We start from the raw sequence: 22,864 nt of genomic DNA, 5'->3' as shown, positions 1-22,864 counted from the left end.
CTTCTTGCTCTGTCATTGATGGATTCTGGAGTTTTTGAAGTATACCCATTTGTGTATTTAATGGAGAAAAAGAATCACATGGGTTGTGTAAATAATTTCATTTTGTCATGAATCTGAGGGAGTTTTTAATTAAGTTTTAATGACCTCCATAATCCTCACCTGCAGCCTTCACCCACCACGATGGGCCAGGAGCCCATTTAAGCCTCAGCTCTGGGGCAAGAGCTCTTGCCTTCAGGTTTGTCTTTGTTTCTGTCTCGGGGAAGGAATTGGGATATTTTTTGCTCCTTGGCTTTGGTGCTGTCTCCTTTTGCTCCTTCCTGTGCTCCAGGGTTGGACCCTGGATCTGATTTGGCACTCACAGTGGCTGGGGACCCTTTGCTGTGTTATCCTTGCATTCCTGTCCTTGGAAGGCAGGAATCCATCTTCAATGGCTCCTCATCTTCATTCCTGTTTGGCTGGTAATAATCTGAAATATTGGGAAATTTTTATGGGAATAATTCCTTTCCTCTGTTTCTGTGCTTGGCCTGAAAAACTGCCCCTCTGACTTGGATGTGTTTGTGCCACTGATGTGGATTTTTTTCAGTCAGAGGAAGAGCAGACATCCCAAAGAAAATTAAAGTGTGGGATTTCCAGGGAGGATTTTCACATAAGATAACAAAGTTACTGGAAGTGCCCCTGGAAGCAGCAAGAAAGTAACATTCTTGTTCTTATCTCTGAAAAATATGGGTCAGGAAGCCATCTCCCTCTGTCCTCTCCCAAACAAAAATTTCAGCTGGGTCCAAGTGTGAGCAGAGGAATAATTATGGGTCCTTATGTTACTATTTTTAGTCTATACAAAACCAGGGGATGTTTTTGTAACAAAACTTGTTGGCATCCCTTCTTCTGCAGCTCCTTGCCCAGAGGCTGCAATGCTGCTGTAGCAAATGCTCAGAGCTAAAATGTTGCTTTCCTGGGCCCAGCCTTGCATGGCTGCTGGATTTTGGGAATTCCTCAGTTTGAGCCCCAGCTTGGGGCATTTCAGCCGTTCCTGACAGCATCTCTTAGCTATCAGTATTCAACTATACAACTATTCAAATTCACAGCGTGTATGCACCTAGGAGTGATAAGAACTTTCTCCTTGCATATCAAAGAGGAGTTTTCTGCAACCCTTCTGTGTTCTTGGAACCAGATGAGGGGGAGAAGACACCTCTGGGAAGCACATGTGGAATAATCATCAACTAGCCAGTCTCTGGAGAGAATGCAGAGCCAATGAAGAAGACAGCGGAGGGACAAGTTGAAAATTAACTCCTGGTTGGCTCCACCTCTTAACCAGCAAAGGGTGCTCTCAGAATTATTTATAAAGAAGCCTGGGCACCCCTCAGCGGGGCTCTGTGTCCATGTGGGTTTGATTCTCTGTGATGCTGATGGGCTGTTAGGCTGCGGGAGGCTCTGCTGAGGGGGCAGTGAAGGTTTGGAGTGCCCTGGCAGCGATGAGTGGACTGAAGGTGACAGCTCTGGGGCGTCTCTCCAAGCTGCTGAAAACCCTCCGGGCTGTGCCAGCACGGCCCTGCAGCCTGGCTGCCTGCTCCCGGAAAAACAGCAGGAATGCTGCCTGTAAGTCACTGCATCTCCTCCGAATCGGTGAAAAACGGGAGAGGCTGGGGTGGGAAGAGAGCTGCTGTGGTTTGAGTGTTGTTCTTATTTGTTAGCGAATTAAAAAGGGGGATTTGGGAATGTGGCTGAAAGACTGAAGGAAAGAGAGTGGATAGAATGAAAGAAGTGAAAATACTTTGTGGAATTTCAGGGTTCCACCTTGTTCTTTATTTCTGCTGTCAGTGGCACTGGGATTTTTGTCACTCCAGCCTGTGGCAAAAAGCAATCATTACTTGGGAGGTTTGGCTGCTTTCAATGAAAGCTGTTCATGAGCATAATTCAAAACACATTTAGCACAAATTGATTCTGACTTGGAATTTCATAGCCACTGCAATGTTTGATTTGGAAAATGAGGTCTAGAACAAGCCACAAACCCCTCCAAATGTGCTGCACAGACCTCCAATAAATCACTTTGAAGTGCAAGATACTCCTGGAGGATGTTAAAGATTTAGTTATTTAAAATACTGATTAACTTGCTTCCAGATAATGTGGGGCCAGCCAGAGATTGTGTCTACTCACTGCTGTGCAGATGTCAGCTGGAGAATAGCAAAGAGTAATTTCTTATAGCTAAAAAACCTTTTGTTTCTTCTTTTTTTCCTCTGTAAATTTGTTCAGCATAATAACTTCTGCCAAAGAACAGAGCTGGGCTCCTCCTCGAGCATTTCATGGTTACCCAGGGTAAGAGGGGATCCCATTCCAAGGAGAGATCAGACAGTTTGCTCCATCCAAGCACCACTTCTGATTGAATGAGCCACAACTGGTAGTTATTTTTACCCACATTCCTCTTTTCAATTTGAGACAGATACTGTTTACTCCTTCAAACTTTCTCTCCTCTGTGCCATTCGTGCAGGAAATGCCAAAACAAACTGATTTGGGAAATCCCTGTCTTTGGAATGGCTGTTTTTGGCAGGCAGGGGGTGGACAGGAGCTCTGAGTGAGGCAGCCTGGGGGTTACTCCACAGTTACTCACACCAGGTTTAAACAACTCAGAGGCTGACAGTTTCTGCAGCTTTTGGATTCCCCTTGTGACCCTGCAGGGAACAAAGGGCTTTTCCTGCATTTCACTGTAGAAACACTGGGGAGAGTTGTGGCACGGATGTCAAAATTCCCAGTGGTGTGGAGGATCAGGGAGTGTCTGTGCCAAGCTCTGAGGTATCTTGTAATGACACATGGAGGTGGAGGATTTGGACATTCATTTTTCAGAATAATTGCTGGAAATGCTCTCCATGGGGATTTTTAAGCCTAATTTAGTAATTATTAGCAGAGCAGACCTGAACAAATTTTTTCTTTCTTGCCCTTTTAGAAGTAGTTACAAGAAAAGCAGAATCCTTCAAGTTTTGGGGTTTTTTTTCCCAAAGAATTGTACAAGTCCTGCAGAGCCACACAATCCAGGTGTGCCATCTCCAGGCCTGCACATACAACTGCAGTGCCTCCCCAGATTGTTCAGGAGCTCTCTTCCAAGCCCTTTCCACGCTGAGTTCCTAAGCCTGCATGCATAATTTCAGCAAGTGTTTTTCATACAGAAGATAAAGCCTCTGTTTGCTTTACCTTGCCAGCTGGAATTACCTCCCCCTTATCTGGGCTCAGCCACTGCCTCCTCAGCCAGGCTCCTATCTCAGCCAAAGACTGTGGAGGCAGAGGAAAACTCAGCATTTCCCAGTCTGCTGTGCTCCCCTGTCGAGCTGGGAGCACCCTGTCAGCTACATCTGTTTGATAAAAAGCTCTGGGCTGTTTATCAATAAACTGGCCCAAATCACAGCCCCCATCTGACATCAATTCAGCAGCACTTTCAGCACCTTGTCACGAAGGGCCTGAGCCAAGCAGTGCTGTTATCCTCCAAAATCTTGATTCAGACCAAAAAAGCTTCAAGGAAATCAACCTATCTTGGATTTCCTCTGCAATATTTGGTCCCAGTGGCTGAAGCAGAACTGTGCTCCTTTAAAGTTGAAAATGGTTCTTTACTGAGTTTCAGCAACGTGTATATTTTATTTTCTTGTTCAGAATGTGTTGCTATGGCAAACAGGACTTTATTTCCTTCCCCTGGGTGGGGTTTCTGAGCTCTTCCCACTGCACTGTTTGCCCTGGTTTATCTCATTTGTAAAGAAATCAAAGCACTTGATTCAACAGGTATTTTTCTTTTCAAAGATGAAAACCTTTATTTTCATCTGGATCTTGAAGTTTTACTGAGTTTTACTGACCTTCACGCTCAGGAAGAAGTAGCATGTGCTTGTGAAAAACTGGATGGAGATTCTGTGAGTGATACAGGAGGGAAATAAAAGTGTTTCAGGTCTAAGTTATTTCTCTCTAGTTTTGTACCTCACCAGCCCTTCATTGCTGAGAGTGTGTCATAAACTTCCTTTTTGTTGTGCAGTTCAGCCCACAAGAAGTGACTTGCTCTGTTCAGCTTAGTGAAAAACTTGTAAAAACTGCAGTTTTCAAAATCTTGTGGGATCAAACCACCAAAAAGCTTAATGAAGTTGGGTTGTCTTAATGGCAGAATGTAAAGCAGTGGAGTTTGAGCCTTTTTATTTCATCAGCTTTGACATACAGAAAAGGGATGGCTGTAAGTATTGTGATTTTCTATAGTTACACATCTAAACCAGGTGTAGATGGAATTTCTAAGCTGCCCAAGGTTATCAGTTGTATTTAGAGGATACATCCTGGAAGAATGGGCAGAGGGAGGGATGACAGTAGTTTGTTGGTAGATGAGAATAAGCCCCGGTATCTCTTGTTTGTGCTGAATATAAAAACACCTGAAGCCCATCTGGGCTGTCCTGATGACCAGGAGCTGCCTAACCATGATCAATAGGCTGTTAAACTGTGATTAAGCCTGACTGAATCGTGATGTTTATGGGCAGCAGGTCTTTTCAATCTCATTGATTATCCATCTTTTTAAGCTACAGGAAGCATTTTGTTGAGAATGGTAAATCAGCCATCCTAAAAAACGTTGGGAGTCAAATCAAAAATTCCTTTGCTTGCAGTTTTGCTACACAAAAAAGACTGCGGGGAGGAAGTAAAATGAAATTTAAACCCAGTTTAACATCCTGACATCACAAGCTGTTTGTACATCTCCTGATGATCTGTTTGTGATCATGCAGCCACTCAAAGCAAGTCGTTGGTCGGATTTCAACCTGCTCTTACTCAACTCAGTACTTTAAACATGTTATATTGTGAATGCAATGGAAACTTCTTATGCAATGTTGGAAAAAGAGAGCAAACACTTCTTGGTTGACTCTGCTTGAGTATCTGGTCCTGTCTTCATTTCAGTAAAACATTCTCACTGTTACATCAGGTTCCTTGTGAAAATTCAAAAGTACAAGATAAAAAAATCCCCCTCAAAAAATGCAGATTTTCAAAATTATTTTAAGAGAGTAATTAAGAAATATGATTGTACAGCAAGATGAAGGGCGGTGTTCTGCTCCTGGCTGCCCAAGGAGAACTGGCAAAATTAGAACTCTTGCTTTATCTCTGTGCTTTCAGCTTTTTACAGGCTTTCCCATTTTTCTTTAATTTTATTTTTTGCTGTGTGTTCCTTACTGGTAGCTGAAACAGAAGGAGTGATGAAGGTTTTAATCAGTTTCATTGAGATTTCTCTGCCTCAGGCAGTGTCAGGTGAATACTGAGTTCATTTCAGTTGAGTTGACCCTTTCACCATCCAAGAGGGGCCTATTTTGGCCTCTTGCCTTTCTGACAGCCAAAAAAAGGTAAATGTAAATATTAACTTTTCATAACTTCTAAGTGTGGCTTGGAGAGGGGACCCTGCTGTGCCAGGGCCACTCACCTCTGTGCATTTTTTTGGTGTGAGGAAATAAACACTTTTTTGGCATTAGGGGACGCCCTTGGTGTGAGGGAATAAATACTAATGTGATGTGAGGGGATGAGCTTTTGATATGAGGGGATGCTTTTTGGATGAGGTGATGCTCATTTGGTGAGAGGGGATGTACTCAATGCAAAAGAATCACTTTTGATGTGAGGGAATAAACACTCTGTGAGGGGGAAAACATTTGATAAAGGAGAAATGCTTCGATGAGAGGGAGTAAATACTATTTTGGTGTGAGGGGATGTACTTTTGATGTGAGGCGATGTTCTTTTGGTGTGAGGGGATGTACTTGATGAGAGAGAGTATTTATTCCCTCACATCAAAAGTGATTCTGTGCGAGGGAAACACTTGATAAGGGAGAAACGCTTCGGTGTGAGGGAGTAAATACTATTTTGGTGTGAGGGCACGCTTTTTTGGGTGAGGCATGCTCTTTTGAGGGGATGTTCTGGGTGCGAAGGAATCCCTTTGGATGTGAGGGGCCCCGCTTGCCGTGAGGGGCCGCGCTTTTGGCAGGGGCGCGGGGCCCACCCTGAGCACGGGCAATGCCCGTCCCCACCCTGCACGGAGCTGCTGCCGCCGCTCCGGGGCTGTCCCACCATGAGGAGCCGCCGAGGGCCGGCCCAGCCCGCCCCCGGGCCATGGCGGGGAGGCCGTGCCGGAAGGGGCCGCGCCGGGCCGGGCCGGGCCGGGCTGGGCGGTGGCTCCTCGATCTCCGCCGCGATGCTGCCGCTGCTCCGCCGCGCTTGGGCGGCCGCCGTCACCTCGTCCTCGTCCTCGTCCTGCTCCTCACGGCGGGGCAGCCGCCGCTGCAGCCTCGGCGCCTGCTGCTCCTACCGCCTACGAGACGCCCGTGAGTGCCGCTCTCCCTCAGCCCCCCTGCCCGCCCTGCCGCTGTCCCGCCATCGCTGCCCAGCTTTGTGTAGGAAAGGGACGCCGAGTTCTGCCTGGCTTTGTCCTCGGCTGAAGCATCAGGAAGTGGCGAGGTTTTAAATAAATACAGGGAGTGTTTTGCGTAGCCTTTGCCTGAGTTGACCTCACGGAGCTCCGCGGTTTGCATCTCGCTGAGGGAAACCGGGCGGGAGGGAAGTTTTTCGGTCACCCCTCGTGTGAGTGGTTTGAAGGTTTAATTTATTTTCAATTGCTCGTTTAAAAGACCCTGAGCAGTGGTATCTAGTGAAGTAGCCTGTAAAGTGATGCTCGAAGCGTCACGATTTGGGGCTCGGCAGAGGCACTGTGTGTGGGTCACCGGGTGAACAGCTCCGCACAGGTGGCAGTTCTGGTTTTAAGCAGAATAAAGTCCTGTGAAAACCATTCATGTACCTGTCCTGCTTGTGCTAGACCCAAGCTGCACCGAAAATTGCTGGGTTTGGGTTTGACAGGAGTGGGATCAGCAGGAGCCGTCTGCACGAAGCAGTTTGGTTAAGGTTAGCTTCTGCTGCAGGAGCTCTGAACCCCCTTTGTGCAGTAACCCCTGGGCTTGTGTTTTCTTTTAGAGAATGTTTTGCTTCCCAGTGGGAATTATCCCATGTCTGGAGCGCTCCCAGCTCAGCTGATGGTGCTGGTGTGTAAAGAAAGCTGTAAAACATAGCTGCCTTAAAATCTGGCAATAATAGGGAAACTTTCTCTCTTTCTGGGAAATAAGGGGACAGTTTCTTTACAGAGCATTCTGCAAAGTCAGAAAGGTACTGACATGGTTTTAAGTCAAATTACTGCGCTTCCCTGTTTGGCTTTGAGTCATGCAGCTGGAATGTTTTATTTTTCTTTTGCTTTCCTGGGCACCAGCTGACTCGAATTAGCCTTTGGTGACACAGCACCTTCCCTTGCCAGAAAGTTCTGTATCCTGCATCAGCCTGACTCTGCCCCTCATCTTGCAGTGCATCCGCTGTGGCAGAGCCCGCTGACAATTCCCGGAGGCACCCGCCAGTCTCCCATCAACATCCAGTGGAGGGACAGTGTTTATGATCCCTTCCTGAAGCCTCTGAAAATCAGCTATGACCCCACCACCTGTCTTCACATCTGGAACAATGGCTACTCCTTCCTGGTGGAGTTCGATGATTCTGCTGATAGATCAAGTAAGTAAAAACTCAGGGGAAAAAAAAATTCTAATGTCTCGTTAATACTAAGAGAGGAGAATTACCTGTGTGATGTAAGACCTGATGTTGAAAATGAAAGTACAGTAAAAAAATGCTGGGTTTAAAGTGGTGGGAATCACGATGAAGAAATTCCATACAGACTTCACATTTACAGTGTTTTTATTACCGTGCACAAATCCCCTGCTGTATGTTGAAACTCCTTTCACAAGCCTCAGTGCCCTGTCTTGTAGGTTTTGTAATAAACTTTACCCACACGAGTCAATCTTCAGTCATTTCTATGTGTACTTACTCAATTTGCAACCTGATTCCCTCACTGCTTTTTATTGAAGTAATCTGCCACTTATCTTTTATGGTGCTAATAAAGATATTTACTGCACTTGAAATAATCGGCAGCCAAATGAGTTGCAGTTAGAAAGCACACAGGCTTATCTCTGTGGGCTTTTAGGGAATGAAATGACACTGAGCTCTGCCCTCGGGAGCAGGTGTGTGTGTGTATCCCTGTTGTTTTAGGGGAAGCAGGAGTGCATGGAAAATCCAACCGTGCATTCCAGCAATTTCATGTGAATAAAGCTCTGATCTGAGTAGCTCAACCTTTTTAAAGGCTCGACAGAGTAAAAAATTGACTTAAAATCAATATATTGCTCCCAAATCCTAGATTTTCTGTCCACTGTTTTTTCTAAAAGCTGCCTTTACCAAAGGAGGATATTGCAGAATATAAAGGTATTTCATAAGGGTGGGTGAGTTGGTAGCAATTGGTCAGGGCTGTTGTGATGCACATGATTGCTCAGCTTGTCCTGCAGGGAAAAATTGAAGGACCCTGAGCAAGTTTGAACCTGTTGGATTGGAGTCCTTTATGTTTTAAATGACTGCTCCTGCAGCTTCCTGAGGGATTTAGCAATGCCCTTGGGGAGGGAGCCTCCAGCACACAAACACTTTGTCTTCACAACACCAACATTTGTGGTTGATGTTTGGAAAGAGGCTGATAAAACAGTGCAGCAAAAAACGGTGGTGGTGGAATGCAGGGAGCTTGTGGGATGTTTGTGGCGTGTTTTGTTTTTCTTGTTTCTAGCTGTTCACTCGGAATATCCATTTCCAAGAGGGAATATCCTTGTCCTTGCTCATTTAAGCACTGATATAATGAAGAAGTGCTGTTTTTTTTTTTCAGTGAGGTTGGGTTAGAGAACAGACATCACCTGTTAACTCATCAGTGATTTTAATTTACTAACTTCAGATTGGCTTTGCTTTTCATCAAACAGCCTCTTGCTTTATAAGCCACACCCCACTATCTGCTGAGGACAAGATCCTGAAAAGTGTTTAGTGGGAGGGGGAATTGCCTGTAGGGGGTTCAGAAATATGCAATATTTGATTGCACAGGAGCAGTTTTTGTGGCATAAAGGCAAGGCTGGAATCATCAGGCCTTTGAGGCTGGTGCTCGCCTCTGAAAGATCTTACCTCCTTTGTCGGTGAGACTTTCCTTGAGGTAAATCTTTCCCTGTGAGCATTTGCTGCCTTTTCATCGTCCTCATCTTCCTTAAATGAATTAAACTCCACAAAGGGGTAGGATGGCACCAAACAATCAGTGACAGGGCTCCAAAATGACAGAGAAGCAACAGACAGTGAGGTGTTGCTGTATAACCCCCAATTTTCAGGTGCCTGCCTCTCTCCTCCACCTTTCTCTCTTCACTCTTGCTGTTTCTGGTTTTTCTCACTGCCAGCTTCTAACAATCATAGAAATCCAGAGGAGAAAGCTTGGGAACAAACAAAAGCACCACAGAAGATGAGAAAGATACCCAGGATAGACAAAAATGCCTGAATCCTGAGATGGGGTTTGCAAGACTTGGGCTAAAGCTGAAGGTAGAGCAGGAGGAAGAAGAGGGTGAGGGGAAGGTATGTACAGCATGTGGTCTGTCTGTGTGTGGTGCCACTGGAACAGAGCCAGGGCTGCAAGAAATGCCTGAAGTGATTCTTGTTGTTTGGGCCCCTAAACTTCAGTTTTGTTTTGAAATTGTCAAGGTTGTAATTTGAGGAGAAATGCTTCTGAAGGGACTGAAGTTCCTGTTTGTTTCCTGTCACTTTCTGGTGGCCACTACAGGAACCTGAGTCTCTTCTTACGCTTGTCTGTGCCTAAAGTTATTTGTGAGACAAACATTCAAGTGGATGTGGTTAATAACACAAACTTGTAGTCACTTGTGGGTTTGCATCATCACATAGACAGGACTGGATCGTGTTAGAGCACAGAAGCTTCACTTCTGAGAGGCTTGGCTGTGTGACCCACGTGTTTATCCCACCCCTTTTCCAGCACAGAGTCCCAGCATGGTTTGGTTGGGAAGGACCTTGGAGCTGATCCCATTCCACCCCCTGCCCTGGGCAGGGACACCCTCCACTACCCCAGGCTGCTCCAAACCCTCTCCAGCCTGGCCTTGGACACTTCCAGGGATGGGCATTGTGATTTCCCAGTGATGGTCAGCATTGCATTCATGCCCAGAGCTCAGCAGCAGGGGATGAAATTAATTCAATGTCACTTTGCACAGCTCATTTCAATTTATTCCTTTTTCACAGACAGGCCTGTCTGGTTCAGATTTCAAACCTGCTGGCTGGCTTTTAGGAAAAAAAATAATACAAGAAAATCTCTTAATGCCTCTCATTGTTTTCTCCTTAGCATGGAAGTGATTAACTTATTTCCAAAAGCAGTGTTGGGATTAAGTGCTTTATACCAAGGTTTGCTGTAAAACTTCCCCATGTCCTACAGTTCAGTAAAAATCAGCAGCTGCTGATGCTTTAGTGCTGGGTGAATCCTTGGAAAAGCTCTTTTCCAACCTAAATGGTTCCCTGATTCCATAAGTGTTATTAGCCCTTGGGAGGTAATTAGGGATTCTCATTTACCAGATGTTCTCATTTCATAATTAGCAAGATGACTTTGCAGGATGATTTTGGTCCAGGTAGGAGGGAATGAGTGGAAGCAGAAAGCTGGGCATGGACTTCATTCATGTGTTTGCAGAAGGATGGGAGGCCTTCTGAAATCAGGAGAGCAGACTGAAGTTTGACCTTTACTCATTGATGAAAAGGGCATCCAATCTTTCAGAAGCTTGCCCAGTGGCAGACTGGATGTTTAAATCCTTCCTGAACACTTGTAGGCCCACCAAAACACATTTCTGGCTGACCTTTGCTTGTGCAGTCTGGAAGCTGTGTTGACGCAGAATAAGATGTTTGGATTTTTGTAGCTTGCAGGAGACTTGAACATTTGACTCAATATACTGATTTGTCTGGCATTATTTGCTTTTTGAAGTCTTGTCATGAGAAATGTCAGCATTTTTCACAGATCCTTGTAGGGATGTCATTGAATGCATTTAATAGATGTGTCACTGCTGTGTCACCTGGTCAGGCAGTCCTGACACTCCTGCTCTGACAGAGGGGTGAGAATGTGACACTCACCACTGTGACTATGCCAAACTTGGTGTCAACTGGGAAAACATTCCCTCGAGGGGAGATGGGTGAGGAGACTTCACTCCTCTCCAGCTTGATGCAGGGAAAACCAGAGTGTGTTTGCTTGAGTAATTTGGCCATGGCAAAGTGCAGATAGGCACTGGTTGAGTTGCTGCACCTTGTACTTTTTCCTGGGCAATTTTTTCCCAAGGATTTACTTGTCTGGCCAATTCTAAATCATATTTATTAACATGTGTGTCTTGTTTTTTTTCTAGTTATTGTTGGAGGCCCCTTGGAAAACCAGTACAGGCTAAAGCAGTTCCACTTCCACTGGGGAGCTGTCAATGACTGGGGCTCAGAGCACACAGTTGACTGTAAATTTTACCCAGCAGAGGTATGAGATGAAATCCTCAACAATGCAAATATTTAGCTCAGGTGTGTCTGTGAAAACTCCCAAATTGAAGAACTGCAGTTTATTTTGAAGTGCTACAGTTCATCTGCTGTTGTTATTCATCTATAAAAATTCATCTCCACTGTGTTTTCTGGAGAAGAACAGCCTGAAAACTGGACATTGGCCCCATTGCTGAAAGTGAAAAAACACTTTGTTTATTTTTACTAAATATTTCAGAGAAACAAACATACTCTTAAAAAAATCACTTTATTTTCTGTTTGCAACTGATGAACAGTTACTAAAATAGCAAGACTTTGATGCTTAAGTAACTGCTAAGGAAGAAAATGTCAATAAAAAGGATGAAGTCAGTGGAAATGTGAAACTGTGACAGCTTTGACCACAGTTCTATGCCAAGGAGAATTTGTCAAGTGATGATGGGTTATTTTTAAGGAGAGTTTCTCTCCTGTTGGTGTGTTCATGGTGGTGCTGCCAGCTCGGCAGGATCCTCATGAACAGGGAGAGTGTGACTAAGTTTTTGGGCTGGGGTATTTATTTACCACACAAACCCCCTCAATGTATTGGCTGTCAGCAGTGCAGAGGAAGATTGTTGTGTGCAGGAGGATGTTCCTCAGGAGGACGGGGTGCTCTGCTCCTCCTGAGAAGAGAGGAAAGAGATGGAAGACTGAGCTTTGTCTGTGCCTTTGAACAGGATTCCTGGAGGCAGACTGCCACAGACTAAATCTCTTTTAAATGCAGTGGGTCTTAACTATTGTTTAAAGCAAAAGAGAAAAAAGGAAGGGAAGGACCATTATTTACCAAGAGCACTTTGTTCCTCATTTCTGTGGTTTCTGAGGAGCTCCCTGCAGTGCCTCTCCCTGCCAAGGAGCAAATGCAGCCAGGATCAGCAGTCAGGTGTGGTGTCTGCTCTGTGCAGGGGCTGACTTCTCCCTCACTCCTCTTTCAGCTGCATTTGGTGCACTGGAATGCTGTGGAGTACCCGAGTTTTGAGGAAGCTGTGATGGAAGGGAATGGCCTGGCTGTTATTGGAGTGTTCTTGAAGGTAATTTTGCTCTGTGGGACCAGCTGTGATGGGGCCTTTCTGTTTGCATTCTGTTGAAGCCAATTTAGGGCAACTAAGGGAAGGCTGAGAGGGGAGCCCATCAATCCCATCCATGTTCCCAGGGGGTGTCAGAGGATGGTGCCAGGCTCTGTTCAGTGGTGCCAGTGACAGGATGAGGAACAGTGGCCAGAAGCTAAAAAAAGGTTCACCCCAAGAACTTTCTGTGAAGAACTTTCTGTTGAGGGTGGAACAGCTGCCCTGGGAGGATATGGAATCTCCCTGTCTGGAGACATTCCAAACCCACCTGGATGTGTTCTTCCAGCCTTGGGCTGGATGATCTCCAGAGCTCCCTTCCAACCCTAAATATCCTGTGATTGTTGTTATGAAAAAATACTAAGGCTGATAGGTAGAACTGATTGATTATTGATCAACTATTGATCAACTTATTGATTCTCCAACCCCTCCCTGTCCCTGCAGCTGGGAGCACGGCACGAAGGGCTGCAGACCCTGGTGGATGCCCTGCCAGCAGTCAGACACAAGGTCAGTGCTCTGAGGTGTCCCACCCATTGTCACCCAGCGGAAAGAACACTTGGACAACCACAAGACACCCAGAAAAGCTTTCTTCCTTAAATTTTCCCAGAGGGGCTGACTGACACCTTGGACGTGGGAAGGGAAGCTGATTTTTCAGGAGGAGTTGGATACTTGAAGCTTTCCAAACCTCTTGAAGAAATGCTGCTCTTGAGATTGTTTCTCCTTACAAGGACATGCTTGAAGTGGGAGTTTATTTACTGTAGGATTAAGGCTTCTTGATTTTTGTCTGATCTTTGAGGAGGTTATTTGCTTTTTTATAAACAGTGCATTTTCTGCGGGGGGAATGGGATCGTTCCTGGCAGGCTCCTGCCAGGAGAGGGAGCGCTGAGTCTGTGACAGAAGCGTTTCCTCCTTCCCATGCTCGTTCCCTTCTGAAAGTACATTCAAAAAACCACATCTACCTCTTCAGCTTCTAATCTCATCCAGCTGAAGTCGCTGTGCCACTGCTTCTCACAGGAAGAAGTTTTTAAAATCCAAATAAAACAAGTTTTTGTATCAGAGCAGTGACAGCTCTGCCAGATAAACACCAAACATGTCAGTTCAGTGCCAGAAGAACTCCCCAAATCTGAATGTACATCTATTGTGATAATATAATCATTTACAGCATGTGAATTTATAAGAAACTAAGGCAAGAACCCCCAGTACATCCTGACACTCCCCCTGGAGCACTGTTTGGTGGGAAATCCTGGGTTTTGAGACTCCTACATTCTGATATCCCACGTGTGGGAATGAACATTCTGGAAATGGGAATATTTGATTTAAATTAAACTTCAGTCCTTTTCCTGCTGCCTAAAATCACATGGTGAAAAGTAAAACACTTTTTGTTTGCAGTCTTTTAAGGATCTGGCACAGCTACCTGAACTTATTCCACCACTTGTTCCCTCTTTTTTCTGGTTGCATCCAGCTCCCACAAAGCCTTAGGCCACTGATCCTTCTCACTCCCTGTTTTTCCTGCACTGAATTCCTAGTAGCTTGTGGAGACAACAGAAATATTTAACTTCTGTCTGCTCAGCAGCTGCCCTTACACCTCAAATCCAATTTTACACAAATATGAGGGATTTAAAATAATAACATTATTAATATTCCCAACACCCCATTTCCCATGCACACACAACACAGTTTTTAACCACACTGTCAAGATCTTTTTCAACTTTCTGTCAGTTTTTTCTCAAAACACCTTAAAAACATCCTTAAAAAATGTTTTTTTTCCTGCTATTTAGGACACTGTGATCGAGTTTGATGTCTTTGATCCCTCGTGCCTGCTCCCTTCCTGCCCTGATTACTGGACCTACGCTGGCTCCTTGACCACTCCCCCCCTCACTGAGTCAGTCACGTGGATCATTAAGAAGAAGCCAATCGAGGTGGATGAGGATCAGGTAAATCTCAATTTTCCTTTCAGATCACACCTCTTGCTGCCACAGAGATGCTCAGAACCAGTTGTCTGCCAGCAATTCTCTGTGAAAACTCAAAAATTCTCTGTGTTTTCTGAGATCTGTGACTGTTTCAAGCCAGGATTTGGGGAGGAATCCTGGCATTAACAGCCACTAACACTGAAAGACCTCTCCAAGATGTTTTTCCAGCTCTATTCAACTTTTCCATCTATTCTCAAGAGTTTTATCTTGATCTGTGATACAATTCTGGAACAATTCTGCTCCTTGAAAACTTGGGGGGTTTTAGGAACTTATTGGAATTCTCATACCTTTGCTCTCCTTAGTGTGATGCAGCCTTTTTTGTGGAGGGAAGGGAAAAAGGGAAGATTTTGTGAGATGGAGATGGTTAACAGAGAACTGCAGGCAGAGGGTAGCATTCCTTTAAATTGAAATTTTTCTCATTTTTTCTTATTTTCTTGCCTCCTTACTCTCATAGATAGCAGTGACTTACCATGAGCATTAAAAGCTGATCTGCTGCTGCTTTATTTTAAGCCCAGTTATAAACCAGTGAGACAACAACTTGGGGATTGCTGAGGTTCCCTCTTTTGTGGGTGCCAGGGAGGCTGTAAATGGAGGTTGGATGAAGTATTTGAGTGTCAGTAGCTCTCTCAGGTGTGCCACATTTGGGATTTGATTTCCCTAAGGATAGCAGATGACTGATAACCCTTCCATGCCGGTGTGGATAGCGGGACAATCTTCACCAGCAGATGTGGGTGCTAAAACCCCTCAGAACACAAACCTAGCGCTACCTTTGATTTTGCTCCCCTCTCTGAGAATAAACTCTTGTCCTTTGCCACGAATTCCCCGAGTGGGGGATTCCTGGGAAGTGACAGGAGCGGCCCTTTGTGGTTCCCAGCTGGAGGCCTTTCGGACGCTGCTGTTCTCGTCGCACGGGGAGGAGGAGAGGAGGATGGTGGACAACTTCCGCCCGCTGCAGCCGCTGATGGACCGCACCGTGCGCTCGTCCTTCCGCCCCCAGCTCAGCCCCTAGCTGCCCCAGCACCCCCAGCACTGCCCTTCTGTCCATGCCCTTCCACTGCCAGTGCTCCTGGACTGTCCCCAGGGCAGCTGTGGGGTTTTTTAGTTTGGCTTTTTTTTAAGAAGTGAGTGATATTAACTCTTAATGGAGTGACTTGTTCTTGAGGCGGGGGTCAAGAAGGAATTATTAAGACAGTTAAAGATAAGGACAGGAGATCTCCTCCCCTGTTCCTTCTCTGAAATGCTCTTTCAGTGCCTTGCATGAATTAATAATCCTGGGTAAAAATGGTTAAGAAGGAGGAAGTGGGAAGAAAAGAAAAATATCAGTACTTTGATATAAGTACAGGACTGATCAGGTCCTTTTAGGGAATTGTTTGATGTCTGTGAAGAGAGCTGGAAGGGAACTGGCTTGTCTCAGAGACATTTTACCTTCTTTTTTCCTTGGATGACAGGAGAAGGACAAAAATGGCTTCCAGGATCTCTTTCCATTCTGTTGGCTGCACATTCCATGTTTGATGTGGGTGCCACAGAATGCCCACTGTAAGGACACCAGGAGCCAGAAGACTTTTTCTAAAACCTTTTAACAACTGTAGAAGTTTTGGCAGCTTTTGTTTTCCCATGTTAATAATCTATCAGGAGAAGGGAGGAGAAGAGAATTCACCAGTGTCTCAAGACTGGCAAGGGCAGCAAATTAGGTGAAAATGTCCAGTTGATCCCAGGAAACTGATCACATCAACAGAAGGCAAGATTAGATAAGGCCCAGCTGACCCTCCCAGTGGGATTAGGAGGACAAAAACCCAAACCATTCCTCAAACCAGTGCTAGGAGAGTGTGGACAAAACACAGCACTGGGAAAGGGCTTTTATTTCAGTAACTCAGAGAGCACCAGTGCTCTCTTCAGTTTTGCCTTGAGATGTATTTTCCTCTAAAAACGCCTACCCAGCTTCAGGACCAGTGGGGACCAGTTTGTTTTTATTGCACCTTATGGTAACAAGGTCCAGTGGGGGTTGGAACTGATTTGTGGACCAAGCAGAGCTGCTGTGTGAGCTGCCAGCTCCGAGCCCTTCCCAGGAGCTGTGATCCAGCAGCCCCAGGGATCACTGACCTCTCACATCCTACTAAACCTAGTTTTCTCTCAGGCACCTTTCTCTCTGGCCTTCGTGCTCTGCTGTATTTAGCAGATTAAATTCCTGCACCAGATTTCTGATGAGGAGCCAGCTCTGTGTGTGAACTCCCTGTGCCATCTCCGTGGGTTGTGTTTGAGGAATCTTTTCAGGAATCTTTCCTCCCTCTGTTTGATTCCTGGTGGGATTCAGTGAAGCCACAACCTGGCTTGGCAATGCTAAATCCAGTTTTCCAATTGGTACTTTGGTTTTTTCAAGTCCAAGTATTCAGTTTCAAAGCACCTTAACACTTTTCAGTGTGACCCTGATGATTTTAAGGGTTTGAGATAATGTTGAAGCAGTTGAGTGCCCAGATCCTGTCTTTCCTTCCTCAATAGCTCTACCTCAGGCTGATGTTCTGGTGCCACAGTTGTGCCTTTGTCCCCTGCATTGTGGCCCCTTTAGTTGAGTGACTCTGGGTGCTGAAAGGAAGGAAATCTCCCTCTATTCCAGTGCAGGATATTTTTCCTGTTGGGAATTCAGTGGAGCTCTTTGGTTTCACCACTTTCCCCTAGCCCTCCCTGCCTGGGGGAACATTTCCATCTTGGTTGTGCCACCTCCCTTTGGATGGGGCGGGGATTATCCTGGGAATAGTGGAAGGTGTCCCTGCCATGGCAGGGCTGGCACTGGATGAGCTTTCAGGTCCTTTCCCACCCAAACCATTCCATGATTTTCTGATTGCATGATCTCAGTTGAGCTCTGCAGGTTTTGCCATCATCACTCAGATTGTTAGCTACAAAGCCACATCAGTGATGATTTTGCTGGAGAATGACACATTCCAAAACAAAGCTGGAAGGAATATCTACAGTCCAGGGAACAGGAAAAGAATGATTTTACTTTTTGCCTGAATATATAATAATTATGATCCAGTCATAAAGTCTGAGATATTTATTCAGTGCTGTTCTTGCAGACACTTTCTGAGGAGGACCCTGGAGAAAGATGGCAGCAGCTCAGATATTTTCTACTCATTAATAGAAAAAATTGTAATGCAAAGACATCTTAATGTTGCCTTTTATTTAAAACCAGAGCTGCCACTGAGTTTTTGGATTTCTCTGACCCACTGAGAAGAATCACCCGTTGATCCAGCTTTCCCAACAAACCCAAAAAACAGATTATTTTAGGGAACTGCCAGGGTATAACTGTTTAACCCCAGCTGCTCTGGAGCTCTGCAGCAGCCTCACAGCCACTGAATTCTCCGTGGTTTGCTCCACTCAATCAGATTTTCCTCCTGGATGTGAAAATCCCTTTTGAACCACCCTCCATCCATCAGAGGGAATGTGGGATATTCCCTTCCCATGATCCAGTTCAAGTTCTCAGAGAGGTTTATTTAAAGTTCTCCCAGAGGTTTACTTTGTTCAAGTATTGCCATGGAAGCTTTGTTAGAGAACAGTGAATTACCCAGTGATGCAGTTAAGCTGTGTCCATATCTCCATCAAATCACACCTTTTTTTACTGACATAAAATAAAGAGATTCCAGTTATAGCACTGATCACTTCAAATAGCTGAAAACAGGGTTAATGTAGATTAAAAATAACTCTAATGTGCTATAAAAAGAAGTTTTACAGGTTTTAAATTTATTTTGCTGTTTCTTGAGTCCTGCATTTCTGTGTAGTGTTTGAGCATCTCCTGAAGGCAGGCAGGAGCTCAGCTGCAGGGCGGATTGCTGGAATTAATCTAGAAATGAATGCACTGAGGTTTATTTGATTGGGTTTTTTTCAGTTTGAACTTTCCTGTTACAATGACTTTATGGACCTTGTGAATGTAAACTTTAGGAAAATAATTGTGTTTGAATCAAGAGATGGGACAAAATTCCTGTGCCTTATTCTCTCAGTTCTGTGTGGAAAAATGATTTGATTGTTGGGTTAGAGCTGATTTTGCACAATTAAGTTAAAAAGGAATTTTGGGCTCTTTTGGGTGGCACAATACAAAAGGGTCAAAGCACATACTTGTATTTCCCTTGTATAAGAGTCACTTTATTAGTAAATACTGTCCTGGGAGGCATTCCTGGGGTAGCAAGTCCCAGGAATTAAAGACTGTCACTGGAATGATTCTGGGACAACTCCCTGCAAAGGGAGGAGGAGGTTTGGAGGTCTGTGCTGGTCTGATTCCAGCTGCCTTTCAGGATTCCTCTGAGCTGCTGCTCTCACCTTGTCCTGGGTGACTTCACAGTGGGGACAACTTCCTCTGGTGTTGGAATGTTTGATCCCTGTTCCTGCATTCCAGAACTTTCACTCTTCAGGTGCTCCTGCCCACTTTTGTGCTGCCTTTTCTGTCAGGGATGACAGGAGGGTCTCCCCTGGTTTTGGAAGCTCCAGAACTGGAGTTTGCTTTGATCTCCACAGGGTTTTAGAGGACTGGAATTCTGCTTTGGATGAAAGGTCCCCTCATGCCTTAATTTGGGGTGTTTTAACTTGTATTTCCTGGCACATCTTGGCTGTTTTTTGTTTTGTGCATCTCGTTTTTGTGGCCTTTATGACATTGTGTATTTAATGTGTGTTACCTGCCTGACCATGACTGAAATCACTGTCTGCAGACAACACCTGGAACAGGGAATGCTTTGTTTTCCTGGGATACAGGCCCTTCCTTAAAGTTTTTCCCTGATGTATAGACCCCTTCAGCTGCTGCATTTTACACTGTTACATTAGTGTGCAACTACAATAAAGGAACAGAGAAACCCATGCCTGTATCTCATTGTGTAATTAAGCTTTTAAAGTAAAAAAAAAAAAAAAATCAGCTTTCCTGTCAAAAAAAAAAAAAAAAACAAAAAAAACACTATTAGAATTCCTCTTTGGGAATGCCCCAGTTCATTAGGAGCAGAGTCTGATCAGCTGTCAGATGTTCTGTGATACTTCCAAGCTCTGAAAGGCTCTGCTGAGCTGTGTTAGAATGAAAGCACAAAGAGCTCTCTGTGCTGCTGAAGGGTGTCCCATGATTGATCACATCCAGCCAGATGCCACAGGCCATCTCCAGCAGCATCCCAGCCTTCCAGGACCTTTCCTGAGCTCCTTCACTGGACACTGCCCATTCAGCTGGACCTGTCAGCTGAGCTCCTTCCTCTGTCCTGTCATAAAACCCAGCCTTGAGCTGGGTGGTGTGACTCAGCTGGTGCTTGTGGCTACAGAAATGCTATCAAATAACCCTAAAAAGCCTTTTATGACAGTTCAATACTGATGCCAATTAGAAGTTGATCCTAAGAGAGTGGGTTTTGTTGGGATATTGGGAAGGAATCATTCCTGTGAGGGTGGAAGGCCCTCACTCAGTATGCCCAGAGCAGCTGGGGCTGCCCCTGGATCCCTGGAGGTATCCAAGGCCAGGCTGGGCAGGGCTTGGAGCACCCTGGGGTAGTGGAAGGTGTCAGGGCTGGAACTGGATGAGCTTTAATGTCCCTTCATCCCAAACCATCCCATGATTCCATGAACTGTGGGTGAAATAAGTGTTAATTTTTGTCTTGCAGCTGAGCCACACCTGGAGTCCAGCTCTCACCAGACAGGTTTTGTTTAGCTGGGTTAATCCAAAGAAGCTTCTTTTGATAGGAAAAACAGGAGATTCCATTCCTGGTTAAAGAATCCCCCTAAAATAATTGTAGGTAACGTTTCTGGAAGGTTCCCCAAGTGTGCTGGTGGGTGGGCAGCCCATTTTCTTCTGGAGAAAGAGAGCCTGGATTACGAGTGAGGCCAGCTTGGCTCTTGTGACCATTTAATGGTTCTAGAAGCTGCCACCCTTTCCATTTACGCAGGAAAAGCAGCTCTGAGCTCTTTATCAGCACAGCTGAGGTGTTTGCTGAAGAAATGGGGGATTGATGCCAGCAGGATCAAGGCAGCTTTTCCAAATAACTGCTTCAAAACATCCCCATCCCTCCTCACAAATGGCCCATTTGCTCCTGCTCCTGCTCATTGTTTGTGCTTCTGACAAAACTGACAAATCATTCCTTCCCTCCTCCTTTTTGATGTGCCAAGCTCTGAGTGTTAGCACATGGAGAGCTGATCGGATAATCAAATAGTCTTCAAAGATCCTGCGGAAGAACTCGGGGCCCTGAGCAGAGGTAATGCTCAGGGCCGGCTGATAACAACACCGCCACTGGCAGGTGCTTTGAAGATATCGGCTCTGGGAACACGCCCCAGTGCCAGGCTGGTGTTTTCTCAGGAATACAAATGGAAAAAACAGTTGCAGAATGAGCTCCCATGCAATAATTGTAAGAGAGTCAAGCACAAGGTGTGCTTGGAACAGGGCAGTTCAGTGGCTGCTGTCCCATGGCCTCTGGAGTCTGGCATTGCAGTCCTCAGCTGTGAGTCCAGGAAGAAATTCCCCTTTGGAAGAATTAGAACAGGATAACTCTGTCCCGTTCTTGTGGGAGTTCATGGAGATGTCTGTGTGGGTTCATGTTGGGTGTAAAACGCCCATGGTGGGATTCTTGGGGCCAGCAATTGGCCTTGATCCCTGTGGGTCCCTTCCAGCTCAGGAGATCCTGGTTCTAGGTCATTGTTGGCCTTGAGGAGCTTGGCCTGGAGCACTGGAGAAGTAAATGCCTCGATAAATTATTTAATTCCCTAAATACAGAACTGAGTTTGAGTATTCATCTGCAAACACCTGAAACAAAGACTTAATTTCAATCCCTGTCCTGTCTGCTGCATCCTGATGTAACAAGGCTGACACAGGGATAATCCCATTTGTTGTAAGTATCTGGTTCTTTTCCTGATTTCATGGTCCTGGGATAAATCATGAAATGCAGTAACAAAAAATGGAAGTTTACCATTTCATTTTGCCTGAAATGGTAAACTAGTTAAGTAAAAAAAGGGTTTTGAGGTTACAGAAAACATGTGATGAATGTTTTGTTGTTTATTTTTAATTAATTGTCAGAGTCTTTCAGTCTCCTCAGGATCCCATTTCTCCTTGAAAACTGGAGGAACCTGCTTAGTGCCAAGGTAATTTCTGCTTTTGCTCTCTTTCAGAATTTGGATGTTTACCTAAAGTCAGCAGCAGATTTTTGAGCCCCTGAGCAGCCACTAGATGTCAGGTTTGGATTAATGCTCCGAGGATTGGGCTGGTTGGGATTCTGGAATGGCTGGAAGTGGTGGTGATGGAAATGAAATGTAACTTAAATGTGCCCTTTCCCCCCCAGAATGTCCATCTCACGTTTCCCTGGAGTTCTCTTGGAAAAAACCTTCCAGCCCACCCCCTTCCTGTCTGACCCGTGCACAGAGGGGGCTCCAGGAGGATGAACCATCCTTGGGTTTGGGGCTCGGAAACCACTCCTCGTGTGACAGCACTGCCTGGGAAGCAGCTCCTCACAGGTACCACCCTCAGAGGGAATGTTTGCAATCAGAGCTTCCAGGCTGGAGCCTCTGAGCTCCTCTCCTCCAGCAGGGCAAGAGGGAATCTGAATTTGCTGAGGGATTGGCTCCTTGGGCATTACTGTAGTATCCAAGTGATTCTCCTTGGATGCAGAGCCTCTCCCTTCAGTGAGGCACACATTGCCTTTTTTGCCTGCACGACTGCCAGATGGGTGAATTATTTTATATTTTCGTTTCCCAAACAAGCATTTTGGTGACTTTGCCATCTGTCAGATTTGAGATTGGTGACTCATTAATATTTCAGAGAAGCCTTTTTGGCGATTTTGGTGTCTGCCAGGAGGGGCTGATTCCTGCAGAGCCTCTGCAGAGCTGCAGGTGATGCAGCACTGGGGCCTTGCCCTGTGCTTGTGAACTGGGATGGAAAAGCAGGGCAGGATGGGGCTGGAGGAGCTGAGAGAGGCAGGATATTCATACATACATGTCTATATATCATACCTACTCATCAGTATATCCTGTATATCATACATGTATGTAGGTCTATCATACATGTTTGCATATCCTGTATAGCATACATACATGTCTGTATATACTGTATATCATACATACATGTAGGTATATCATACATATCTGTATATCCTGTATGTCATACATACATGTATGTATATCATACATACACATCTGTATATCATACATATATGCGTGTATCTCCTGTATATCATACATATATATATATATATATATCTCCTGTATATCATACATACATGTGTGTATATCCTGTATATCATACATACATGTCTGTATACATGTATACATTCACAGGGACCCGCTCTGCTTTACAGGAACTCCTTTACAGAGCACACCGAACGCACAGCGCCCATGCCGGGCGGAGAAGCGCCGCTCACACCCCTCCCCTGCAGGCACCGAGTGCCACCCGGGGCCGAGCTGCGGGCTGGCCTTTGCCTCCTTCTGTCCCCTTCTGGGGCTCGGGGACGG

General features: G+C 45.4%; 1 protein-coding gene across 6 annotated transcripts; it reads left to right on the top strand.

The window, feature by feature from the left end:
• The first annotated feature begins 1,363 nt into the window (after positions 1–1,363).
• Positions 1,364–22,843, top strand: CA5A (carbonic anhydrase 5A). Of its 6 annotated transcripts, none has more exons than XR_009487997.1 (9): positions 1,364–1,593; positions 7,327–7,524; positions 11,244–11,362; positions 12,324–12,419; positions 12,897–12,959; positions 14,231–14,386; positions 21,438–21,502; positions 21,700–21,871; positions 22,711–22,843. XR_009487997.1 is itself a non-coding variant. In XM_059857498.1 (8 exons), exons 1-7 carry the CDS (start codon positions 6,173–6,175, stop codon positions 21,472–21,474), a joined length of 789 nt encoding a protein of 262 aa, XP_059713481.1. In that variant the 5' UTR covers positions 6,129–6,172; the 3' UTR covers positions 21,475–21,502; positions 21,700–21,821. The 6 variants fall into 6 exon arrangements, 4 of the variants coding, with proteins under 4 accessions (XP_059713480.1, XP_059713481.1, XP_059713482.1 ...); XR_009487996.1 differs by lacking the exon at positions 1,364–1,593 and adding an exon at positions 6,127–6,302; XM_059857498.1 differs by lacking the exons at positions 1,364–1,593; positions 22,711–22,843 and adding an exon at positions 6,129–6,302 and having other exon boundaries at positions 21,448–21,502; positions 21,700–21,821.
• Positions 22,844–22,864: the final 21 nt, after the last annotated feature.

This window comes from Haemorhous mexicanus, chromosome 12 (assembly GCF_027477595.1).
Source record: "Haemorhous mexicanus isolate bHaeMex1 chromosome 12, bHaeMex1.pri, whole genome shotgun sequence".
Taxonomy (NCBI): Eukaryota; Metazoa; Chordata; class Aves; order Passeriformes; family Fringillidae; genus Haemorhous; species Haemorhous mexicanus.
Note: the sequence above shows the minus strand (reverse complement) of the source record. Positions and strands in the feature narration are given on the sequence as shown.